At 38.8% G+C, this 12,855-nt stretch overlaps 1 protein-coding gene across 1 annotated transcript; it reads left to right on the top strand.

The window, feature by feature from the left end:
• The first annotated feature begins 543 nt into the window (after window positions 1–543).
• LOC147847536 (la-related protein 1C-like) lies at window positions 544–6,840 on the top strand. The gene is made up of 10 exons (XM_087339073.1): window positions 544–846; window positions 1,018–1,229; window positions 3,172–3,631; window positions 3,717–3,882; window positions 4,064–4,154; window positions 4,229–4,300; window positions 4,380–4,524; window positions 4,622–4,880; window positions 4,973–5,042; window positions 6,305–6,840. Exons 1-9 carry the CDS (start codon window positions 648–650, stop codon window positions 4,986–4,988), a joined length of 1,620 nt encoding a protein of 539 aa, XP_087195199.1. The 5' UTR covers window positions 544–647; the 3' UTR covers window positions 4,989–5,042; window positions 6,305–6,840.
• Window positions 6,841–12,855: the final 6,015 nt, after the last annotated feature.

The raw sequence follows: 12,855 nt of genomic DNA, 5'->3' as shown, positions 1-12,855 counted from the left end.
TCCATGACCACATTCAATTCTTGTTGGATGTCTATTTCGTCGATTGTACACATTAGTCTCTCGCGCTTTGGTCACATTGAGTCTCTCCATTGGATGTTTAAACACAGACACGATCACGATAGAGATACAACAAACAAACTATCAGTGGAATGCATAAGACATACATCTCTCCATTGGATGTTTAAACACAGACACAATCACGATAGAGATACAACAAACAAACAATCAGTGGAATGCATAAGACATAAGACATACATGGTCGACAAAAGGAGAGATACAGTGATGTAGACACAATCACGATAGAAGATAGAGCAAACTACTAATGGAATGTATCGGACATACACTAGTAGTTTATCGGACTTCCCAAAAGCACTAATTAGTAGTAGAGGTGTAGAGGAGAAAAGCTTTCACTACCACATCTCTATCTAGAAAGAAGAAGAAACACACAGAGAACACAAGGAGTCTGTGTTTTCTAGTGTAGAGGGCCATATTTAACACAAAAATTTGACCCATCCTCCTCCTTCATTTTCACGCTTCTCTTTCTCTCTTTCTCTCTTTCTCTCTCTCTGGTAAAGAAAGAAGAAGCAAAAGGAAGAAGAAGAAGGAGAAGAAGAAGAAGAAGAAGAAAACCCTCTCTCTGTCTTTTGATGGCTTCTCCTCATACCAACACTTCTTCTTCTTCTCCTTCTTCTCCTTCTTTAAAGCAGATTGTATCAGAAGAAGGAAGAGACGAACCGAACCCTCTTCCTCCTCTTTTGGAAACAAACCATAGCTATAATAATACAAGTCTAAATCCGCCCCCACTATCCGATCATCACCAAAGCTTGGCAGATTCATCATCCAAAGGTGAGGATTTTTTTTTTTTTTTTTTTGTTTCCAATATTAAAACGTGGGCTGTCTTCATATAATGCAAATCTACCATATAAATAAAACATGGCTCAGAAGTTATAAGAGTAAAAATTGAGGAAAAAAGGTTTTCAATCAATGAAATAATCCTTCTTTTCCTGTTTTCTTCAGAGAGTAAACCTTCAAAGGTTGTTTGGGGAAAGTCTATGGTTGTTTCTTCTTCTTCTTCTGATGGTGGGATCGGGTGTGAACCTGCCCCTGTTATGGGTGCTCTCTCTAATTGGCCGGCGTTGTCTGAGACCCGCAATGTGAAAGCACCTGAACCCATTAAAACGTCTTCTTCAGCTCAACAAAAGACACCCCTCAAAGACAGCAATTCCCAGGTACCTCTTGGACTTTCTTGTTATCAAAATTTTTCTCTTTTGGATCGGTATCCTTTCAGTTTCTCTTTCAGATTGCCCATATAAGGCAGCGATAACAGTTTGTTATGATCATATGCATACACATCCTATTACTTTACAACTAGCTGTGTTTTTTCTTTCTTTCAATGCTCTGTGTTTTCCTCTAAGGTGGTGATATAAGCTGTTTTTTTGAGCATATTTGTAGCTAGTTTACAAGGCATTCAATTCATAATTGTGTATTACTTGGATGAGGTACTCTTTCACATTGCCTATTTGTGGTGTTAAGTTTGTTATGAGCATATATGTATGTATGTATGTATGTATGTATGTATGTATGTATGTATGTATGTATGTATGTATATATAGCTATATGAATTTTGACAAGGTATTTATTTCTTGCAAGTATATGCATAACTATCTTATCGGTAATATGTTTTCTCTATAAGGTACTAAGTGCATTTTGATAATGTTCACTTTTTGAACTCATTCTCAATTTTTCCTTGGTGCCTGTAGATGGTGATACAATTCTTGTGATGATGTCATATGCATGATTGTATTATCAGTGATATGGTATCTGTTGTGAGTGCATACACATGTATCTTATTGGTCATATGTGTAATTCTAGCTATTTGTTATGAGTGGAAACATTAGCTATCTTACATTAGATTTTACATCGCCTATAAGGCTGTATAAGGTGTTTGTTATGGGCATGTGAATGAATATATTATTTCTGATCATTAGCTTATGCATAACTATAATTATTATGTGTTCAATGCATGACCATATTATCTGATGAGCACTTGCAACTGTCTAAGATATATTCTTTTTCTTTTTCTTTTTGGACTCGGCAATGATGCCTCATCTCTTTTTCCTACAGATTTCTTTTAAGGCAGCGATGATAAGAGGTTTATTATGAACTTACGAACAATTATATTGTTTGGAGCGAATACATGACTATCTTTTGTTACGGGTCTACACCATTAGGAGTTAATTTCTCATCTCTTTGGAATCCCCTTTAGGCAGCGATAAGTTGTTTGTTATTACAATATACATAGCTATACATGTTATTTGGAGTTAATGCATAAGTATATTATTAGGATGAATATATGCAATCTTGAGGTTCTCTTTGTTCACTTTGTGGATTTTGCAATCAATTTTTTCTTGTTGCTTTCGGATCATCTGTATTTTGTGTCACACGAATAGATGTTTTTCTTGAGCCTATGCTTATCTATCCTATCAGGTATTCAATGCATGCATATATTATATGAATGAGGTACACGTTGTCTACTCTTTGAACTTTTAGCTATTTTTTCTCATCGCTTTTGAGATTGCCTACAAGGCTGCAGTAAGTTGTGCATGATGAGAATATGCATAACTATATTATTGGTTTGTTGGGAGTATATGTATTAACTATTTTTTGAGACAATATGCTTGACTAGTTAGGAGCGAACACGTAACTATTCTGTTAGGAGTATACATGCCTATATTATGAATTAGTGCATAACAATAGTGTAGATGCTGGTAGGCATTGATAACTTACCTGATTTCTACGTACATGCTGTGTGAGAGCAGTAGGCATTGCTGCTAATTAGGAATTAATATTGAAGATAGGCCTGTATGCATGTGGATGGATTTGTTCCCGACCGTTTCCAGATTACTATGGTGCAGATACTAGAGTTAAGAGCTAAGGTTTGTGTGTGTGTGTATGTGTAAGTTCTAGCTACCTTTTTGTACATTCTCCATTCTTTCTTGTTTTCCTCCAATCTAGTGGCGGTGGCACATACACATGTTTATAGTGCACATCCCAACCCAAGGTATCAGTAATGGACCTCTCCTTCAGTTAAGAACAAACCTCTTAAGACTTCTATTGTCAAATCATAACTAACTTCATGTAACTGTTTTGACCTGCATTCAATCCTGACAGGCATCTTCGACATCACGGAATAGTGGCAATGGTGGGAATCTCTCAACTGTAAGAAGACAAAACAAACCATTGAATCAGCATGATATGTCGTCTAATGGAATTAGCAGCTCGACAGCTCTCACCCCACCATATAAGGCTGCTTCCAGCACAGCAGTCCATTCTCCAGATGCAGATAATGAAGACAGGAATAGCAGAGGCATGCGTGATACCATTGGAGTACATTCAAGAGGGAATACAACCAATGCCATATCAAACAATATACCTGGAAATAGGCGAAATTTCATGCGAGATCAAGGTAGGGGAAATCATGGATGGAATTCACATGGGAGAGGATATCCAAATGGAAGAGAAACAAATATACCGTTTCAGCAACACCGGGTTGGCCCTAGGAATCTTCCTCGCCCCTTTTTCCCTTATATGAATCCAAACCCACAATTTGTCAATGCAGTCGGATATCAGAGTAAGAATTACCATCCAAACAGTGTAGGTAGAAACATTTCATTTGATTCTAGACTCATTCAATTGTGATTTTTTAACTGTTATAGCTGTTCCGGGGGGTATGTATTACATGCCAGCACCACCTCCTCCAGATCATTTCCTTGGCCCCACATATTTTGCCCCTCCTCCAGTAGGAATGTTCATGCAGGGTCCAGTTCCAGATCCCACTGCCTTACAGAGTTTACTGGTTAAGCAAATTGAATATTACTTCAGGTTTGGTGAATTGAATAATTTTTGGTTGAGTGAATGAATGGGTAATCTCTAATGTGCCATTTCTTTTATTGTCTGAGCAAATTGAGTTTCACTTCAGGGTTGCTGAATTCAAATAAATTTGATTTCAATGAATGTATATGTGGATTATCACAATGTGTCTTCTTTTTTGTTTGCAATGCAGTGTGGAGAATTTATGTAGAGATATGTATCTTAGGTCGAACATGGATGATCAAGGCTTTGTTCCAGTTTCTATAATTGCCAGTTTTAACCGGGTGAGCCAACTGTCAGTTTTTTCTGTTCCCATTCAGAATATTGATTTTGAGTTATATTTTGGTTTCCTGGTCAGGTACGGAAAATAACAACCAATGCACATTTTATTTTGGATGCATTGAGAACATCAAATGTTTTGGAAGTTCAGGTGAAGGCTTCATTCCCAGCTTTTCTCAAATTTCTATGTTTTACATGATTGATGAATAAAATATACTTTTTTAATGCAGGGAGACAGAATACGTAAAAGAGATGATTGGGTAAATTGGTTGATACCATCTAGCCAGAGGTCAGTTGGTGGTCTACCAGATAGGAATCAAAATGTTTGGCCTTCTAATCCATCTCAAAATGCAGAGGATGAACCACTAAGATCTGGTAAGATGAACGATAAGATGAAGTGAATTAAAATCAAACTTTTTTTTTTTTTTACTTATATTGGTAGAGAAAGGTCTGAATAGAATTCCTTTATTAGGGTCTAATATGCAAAACATGGAATACAATTCTATTTCAGAACCCCTTGCACAAGATATTGGTGTCGGACATCGCAACGCAAATGCTAGGATTTATGGAGTTGGATCAATGGAATCAGGTGGAAATACACCTCCAAATGATGTTATACAACACGTGGATTTTTTTACTTCCAGTGATGATGACAGAAACGATCATACAACACTACCCGAAGAAAGTCACACGCTAGTGGAGGATAAATCTGATTTACAACGTGCTAAACTGTATGAAGTGTTTTGACTTAAATTTAAATAGCCAAATTCTATTATTTTACATCTAGTTTTCCCTGAGATGTTTTTGATATGTCTATGTGCAGTTATGGCATAGAATAGGAGTTAAAGAGATTAATTGATACAAATGTACACATCGTTATTTTCACCAACCAGGTATATTGATGCATTATGCCTTTTTTGGAACGGAAATTATGTTTTTGCATCCATAAAATCAACCAATCATGGCCTACATATAGAAGTTGCCTTCTTCTCTCTCAATGTCTTCCACAAATACATCATAGTCATGGAGCTTCAGGGAACCTAGAGCATTTATTTTTGTTTCAATATGAATGACATGAATTCACCCATATTTGTAATCATTATTTGTCTCATAGGCCAAATTGGCCTCTATCTATCTTTCTTTCTATGATAGAGATCCTTCAAAGGCTAAAATTACACTCTATCCAACTTGAGAATCTTGCATGTATAGACAATGGGATTCTCTAATCACTTCCATTTTATTTATTTATTTAGTTGCATTTATTTTGGCTTGTTCTCAATGACGAAACAACATGATATAATCTCTTGTTTGACTTTTAGGTGTTAGTATCTCTCTTTCTCTCTCTTGCAGCCATTTTGAAAGAGGATTGTACTGGGATGCTGAGCTAATTCCAATTCTTTTGTCATAAGTTAGCAACAATGAAAAGCACTTAGGAAGATGTATAATCTCTTCCAAGCTTCACCATTGACTTATTTAATCTATGATATCTTCCAAGCTTTCACTATTGATTACATTTTTTAATCTATAATATACTCCAAGATTAGGATTTGTATAACACCTTTGGAATGAGTTAGGACACTGAACGTGGACATATTTCCATTAAAATCATCAAACATTCTTATTGTTGTGGCATTTCCAATAAAACACCTTTAGATTCTGATTAAAATCTTCAAATTTATGCCTTCTCACGATTAAATGTTGTGTACCCACATTGTGCACTCTATGTGCTAATACCAATTAGAACCCTGAATGTAGACATGTTTGCATTTAAATTATCGAATGTTCTGATTTATTGTGGCATTCTCAACTAAACACTTTGAGATTCTGATGAAAATCTTCATTTTTATGCTTTTCAGGATTAAATGAAGTTGTGTACCCGCATTGTCCATTGTTCATGCTAATACAAGTGTTGTGTTTATCTCTCTTATTAGCTTAATACTTTGTTTTGCAAGCGAAGTTTTCCTATCAAATTCATACATAGTTGTTTGAATTGGAAGCAGTACTTTTACTAAAACCCATCTGAGTTTACTTGAAAGAGACATAGGTACAAATAATACATGAATGGATATGCAGCTCAGAGTTGCAAATTACATGGTGTGGTAGTTATTGGTATTAACTTGCTATACATCTTTGACCAACTAATGAATTTCTGCAGGTGCAGACTTTGTAAATGGAATCATTTAGAAGTCCCAATATCTTGTTGGGATGTGGTTGGGGCTTACTTTCTCATGAAATTACAAGCTTTTTTGATGCACGTCGCAAGGCCTAAATAAAGAGAAGAGAAATATGCACTAATTTCTGTGCCGTAATCCATGCAATTTGCTCTAGCACCCCTAGAGAGAAGCTGTTTCAATTTTTACTGGAGATGAGCATTTTTCAGCTATTGGGTTAAGGAAGTATGGAAAGTAGATCATGATAAAGCCATAGTGGTTCTAGTTTTGATGGAAATTTTGTCTTTGTCAGGCTTGATCAATCTATATTGTGCACCTAGAGTCATTCCTTAAATGGAAAAAAGAACCTTCTGTCATTTCCTGATTCCTACTCTCAATATGCGAGTAGGCCAATCATGAACATCAATGTATAGATTTGTTCTCATTTTTATTGTGGTTTTGAGTTTATTACTGTCAAAGTAGCAACTAATGTTTAAGCTTTGTTGCAAGCTATAAAAATATTTGGGAATTCATTTGCTTATGAGGACCTTGTTGTCTTGATCCAAAATAAGCTCTCCATATATTAACTCTTTCTATTCTGCTAGGCAATGTCTGAAAATGCTGAATTGACAGCGTGAATATAATTTGTATGAATACTATTTTAAAGCCTTTTGTGGTCTTTCCTTCTCTTGCAGCTAAGGTTGTGCTGTGTTATTATTTTAGATTTGACTGTTTTTCATTATCGTATGTGATTGAAATTTTGTGGTGTTCAGTTTGTAAGATTAAAAGATATTTTGCTATGTTAAATAAGAGGAAGAAGAGGACATTGAGCTCTTCCTTTTCTTGGAATCGATTGTTATTATTTCAGTTGTAAGCCACTTTGTGAATACTAGACGAATGTGCTTTGTGATGCTCTATTCAGGGGCTATCTTGTAACGATGTTGACGTGATGGCTGGTTTGAGTCTTGTTGCTATTGAAACTTAATCTTAACACCTTGAAAATGTATCCACAAATTAGTCACTTTTTTGATTCAATTTATTCTATTTCTAGACTGATTTTTGCTAGGTCAATTGTCCACTCCTTTTGCACCCGTTTCAAGGTAATTAATGCATGGCTTCTCTTTTTTAAAAATCTTTTCTAGATGTGTGTGCTATTAACTTTGGTTTAATACAAATTTGTCATAATATTATTGTTGCAGTTACACATAACCAACGAATGCTCAACCTTTGATACAATTGAGGATGATGATACTGAAACATTTGCAAACATGCAATGCAATGATTCATTCTGGAAGGTAAGTTTTAGAAATCTTTCCTCCAATTTTGTTCTTTTTCTGTTTGGATGCTAGAATAGATCTCAAGTCCTAAGCTTTACTGAGAGAGTATCATATAAAATAAAAGAGATGTTAAAATGTATTGTTAATTATAATGTAAAGAGACAACACAAAAATAGACAAATAAGGAGAAAACAAAATTTTCTGATTATATTTGATCTTGCTGGTAATGTTCTCAGATGTACACTCACAAATTAGAGCATACATGGAGATCTGAACAACCCCAAAAAACCTCAGCATTCAAATTGAGCTTTTGGCATGCTTATATTCACTAAAGATTCCTCCTTCAAGCATCAAGCAACAGGTGGTTGGTGGGTAGATACATAGGTTGCCTCTACCTACATAGTTTACCAACCACTGTTCCTCAAACCTCTATTAGTGGCAAGCATTGAGAGGATCATCAAGTTCAACTTAGTCTGGTTGATTGATCTCTTTTGTCCCACTGCCATATCAATATAGGGGAAATTTTACTAAAATATTTTCTTGGGGGCTCTGCATATCTGCCAGTAGTTTTGCGTGTATCCACATCACCTGCACTATTAAAGTCACAGAATCCATGTAATTCCAACAAACCCTTTTTATAAGGTAGACATTTACGTTCGTCCCTTTCAAATATCTAACATCCACCCCCACCAAACTGCATGTCCTCTGGCACGTGCCAAGAATGGTGGGGCAAAAGGTAGTCATTCTTTGTTTCCTCGCTTTCTGAGCCTTCGCCTTCCTCGAGTTCAGGCTACTCTCTTGCCGCTTCTTGAAGGCCTTCTTCACCCTTTTCCCCGTTATTGCTATCACTAGCCTTGTCCCGTCCAATTTAGTGAGGTGGGCTGCCTATAGAGATGACACGGTTATTATTACAAAGAACAGAGGCGCATGCTGCTATATGGATGATGCGATCTTATGCATGAGTATATGGAATTGCAATGGCTCGCTATGGATAGATGCCAGGTATTTTGAAGACACCCTCAAGAACCTGTATATTGATACATATATAGAGGCCCATCATATTGATATTTATTGGCAATAAATTTCTTGATATAATGGGATATTGATGGCAGTTGGTATGCCGTCTCCAACTATGCATGACATGAAGCACTAGAGGCTCTGGTGGAATGGCCATGTTGTACGAAGAGGAGTTCCATGATGGAGCATACTTTGTTCATAAAGATGTAGATGCAGGTTTGCTACTCTCCAACTTGCCTACTCAGGGTTTGCACCTCTTGGACAATCACCAGATTTACCATTATACAATGAATTGATAAGATACACGAATATTGGGGATATGATGTTGTTAAGGAACTTCAATGCACACACTAATGATGAACAAAGAACTTTATTTAACACAAGCAAGTCCATATATAGAGAAGTCATAGTAGAAGTTGGCCTGAAGCAACGATCACAAGTTATGAATGAAGAAGTAGAATATTGCAGAGACTTTCTAGCCCTTTGTAGTGCACATGGATTTGTGATATACACAGGTTTATCACAATTGCCAAGATTAGATGCTTTGATCTTTTGGAATCTCAACTGAGGTGCAAGCATGGTCGATTACTTGATGGGATCCCCGTCCCCCTCTACCAAAGATAATAGATTTCATTGTCTCTAGTAGACCAATTGTCTTGGCAGTTGATCATGCATATCTAAGCTTTAAGGTTAAGGAGGGATGCCAAAAGGATGATATGCTAAGAATGGGATTGAGCATGTTAAATACCAATTATCTATAGAAACATCTGGTGTGTATAACTATGAAGTGTATAACGTCATACTTGATTTTGGATCCATTTGCATTCCTTGAGGAAGTGACCCAAGGATTGCCAAAGTCATTGCATTATGCTGCCACAATGCCTTTCTGGACATCTTAGTCAGCAATGCAACCATATGTGGTGGAGCCACACAAAGTAGTTGGTATAATGAGAAATTTTACGGTACAAGGAGAAGAGAGGTGACCCGTGACCCGGGGATTTGTCTAGATAAACAAGGAAAAGCAGCCTTCTAATGCCTTGTTTTAAAAAGAGATCGTATTGGGCTAAATTTAAGGCCGAGTTGGTAGAGCCAGACAAAGTAGTTTACGATACAAGGAGAAGGGAGGTGACCCGGGTATTTGTATAGATAAACAAGGAAAAGCAGCCATCTAATGCCTTGTTAGGAAGAAGAAGAGATCATATTGGGCAAAATTTAAAGCCGAGATGTATTGGTTGTTCCTAGGACAAGAAAGTAAAAGAGCATGGATTATGTTCAATGAAAGGCAACCTAGCACACAACATCTCCTCCCCCACCCACATGACCTATAAAGACCAAACATGAAATTGCATCTGAAAATGTTGTCTCACTTTTGAGAACAGTGAACCAAAATAAACATAATTAAGTAAATCTTTGAGAAGGTGAGAAATGCCAAAGATAGGCCACACTTTTGAAAGGCCCAAGATCATGATGGATTGGTAGGTGAGCATTTTATCTATGCATGTGACACCTTGCTTCTGCATCTTGCACACATGTTTGAAGTCTTCCGTATTAGACGGACAAAACATAGCACTGTGTGCTTGGCTCATCCAATGACTAGAGGTCCAATATATATGCAATGGGCGATCTATGCACTTTGCGAATAGTATCAGGAAAAGTGTGCACGATTGTGGCTAGCACGATTGGCGTGTGAAAGGGGTCACAAAATTTGATGATAATGCATTCTCTGTTTCATTCTCTTGTGTTGAGCGGACAAGCTCAACCTGATATGGAGCGGCTGAGTAAGCCGGAGCCGGATCGGTATCTGGAACAAAGAACCGGATCGATGTCCAGAACAAAGAGCCGGATCGGAGACCCAGATCGTAATCCGGATCAGATTGTAACCGGTAGGCCGTTAGAAGCCTATGATCCTAGCCTAGTTCGTAGGCATATTTTTGGGAATCAGTGTCTTTCTCTTAGTACGAGCATTAAAGTACTTGTCAGTACTTTAGTTAGTCCTTTAAGGACTTGTATAAATAGTGCTCTTAAGCACAGTTGTATGTACAGAGTGTTTTATTTGAGTTTCTGAATATAAACGTTTAGTGTTCTGCTCTACCTCTGTCTCTCCTGTGTATTGTTTGAAGCTTTCCATTAAACCTTCATTTTTGTTCTCTGCTTTTATCCGGCTGAGCCGGTTTGTCTATGCTTCCGCACACTAACTTTTACATGGTATCAAAGCGCGAGGGTTGAGAATCCTCTGCTGTTGACAAACGACTCTTACAAGACAAACCCTAATACCTGGTAAAGAACAAGAAGGAAAGAATGGACAGAGAACTTCCGGAAGCTTCAGGAGATGTAGTCGAAACATCTGATTTCTGGACTGCCGAAGTTCAGCGGCCAGAAAGGCCAGATTTGTGAAGCTTGCCAGCTCGGGAAGCATCATAGGCTTCCATTCCCCAATGAGAAGAATCGGAGCTGGAATCAGCTCGATCTTATCCATTTAGATGTATGGAACCGGCACAAAACGTGAGCATTGTGGGAGTCAATATTTCGTCTCATTCATCGACGATTTTAGCCGACACACTTGGATCTATTTGATTGAGAAGAAGAGCGAAGTCTCTCGTGATTCCGGGACTTAAAGAATCATGTAGAATGAGAAACCGGAAGGAAGATCAAATGTTTGAGATTGGATGATGGAAAAGAGTACTTTTTTGGCCAGTTCACAAGTTATCTACAGACCAAGGGAATCCGACGTGAATTCTCCTGTACATACACGCCGGAGCAGAACGGCGTGGTCGAAGGACGGAACCGGATGTTAGTACCGTCTACATACAGAATTGGATATTTGCCTTAGGGACAAAGGTGTTGCCTCACGAACTGTATTTCGAGCGGACACCGGACTTGGCGCACCTACGGGTATTTGGCAACATTGCCTATGTGCATGTGTCAGATGAGAAGCGGAAGAAGTTGGATGCCAAGGCCGAGAAGTGTATCTTGGTTGGCTACTCCGATGAGCAGAAGGGATACAAATGCTACAACCCTTGGTTGAAGCAAGTCCGAGTTAGCCGTGACGTCGTTTTCGACGAATCAACATCTTGGTACTTCGCACCACCCAAACCTGAGCCAATTGCTAGGGATGAGGCAACGGATTCCGGAACAAAGGGAAGCATTGTAGACTCTGAACTACTGGATAGTCCAACTTCCCTCCGTATCAGTGGACCAAATCCGGACTGGTTGAGCTAGAGCGGTAAACCAGCTGACGAGCCGGCGAGTAGAGGAGACTCGGCCGTGCTCTCCTTGCGCAAGGAACTGAGGAGAAGGTTCACGCGCAAAGAGAAGGGGAAGCAGAAGATGTCTGAATACGACATTGACGAAGAAGAGTTGGATCAGAGCGAAGGTGGCAACAATGCGTAGGTGGAGATCTACGTAGAAGCGGCCAAGGATCTGAATTGGAAAAAGGCCATGGAGGAAGAGATGGACGCCCTCATGGAAAACAAAACATGGGACTTGGTTGACGTACCGATGGCTCCGTCAACCGGTACAAGGCCCGATTAGTGCCCAAGGGCTACGCGCAGCAGCACGACGTCGACTATGATGAGACATTTGCTCCGGTCGCAAAGATGACTATCATTTGTATATTGTTGGCGGTAGCTGCGACAAAGGGTTGGCACTTACATCAAATGGATGTAAAGAATGCGTTCCTGCAAGGTGACCTTGAGGAATAGGTGTACATAGTACAACCCCCCGGATTTCGGTCCAGAATGAACACGTCGGTTGTTTGCCAACTGAAGAAGTTCCTATACGGACTCAAGCAGGCCCCACATGCTTGAAATGCAAAGATCACACAAAGACTATGTCGGATGGGGTTTGCGTCGTCGAAGTCACACTCTTCACTCTTCATCCGACAAGGTTGGAATGAGCCGGTAAGCATTTTACTATATGTGGCTGATCTAGTCATCACCGACGCCGACCTGGAAGAAATCGATTGCGTTAAGTCCAAACTCATGGCATCATTCGACATGAACGATCTAGGGGACCTTCATTACTTCCTCGGGATCAAAGTGATCCGCACCTCGGAAGGCATACTAATCAGTCAACGCCATTATGTGTTGAGTATGCTCTTCAAATTCGGCATGCCAGAATGCAAATCTGTCTTGACTCCTCTAGAACAAAATTTTAAACTTCCCCAAGGTTCGGGAGCAGCATCTGATGCGACATGGTTCCGGCAGATTGCCGGAAGCCTTATCTACTTGACTATCACTCGGCCGGACCTCAGCTATCCGGTT

Source organism: Azolla caroliniana, unplaced genomic scaffold (assembly GCF_043228905.1).
Source record: "Azolla caroliniana isolate FFs.n. ecotype wild unplaced genomic scaffold, voAzoCaro1.0.p SCAF_888, whole genome shotgun sequence".
Lineage (NCBI taxonomy): Eukaryota > Viridiplantae > Streptophyta > Polypodiopsida > Salviniales > Salviniaceae > Azolla > Azolla caroliniana.
The sequence above is the reverse complement of the archived record's forward strand: the minus strand, read 5'-3'. Positions and strand labels throughout refer to the sequence as shown.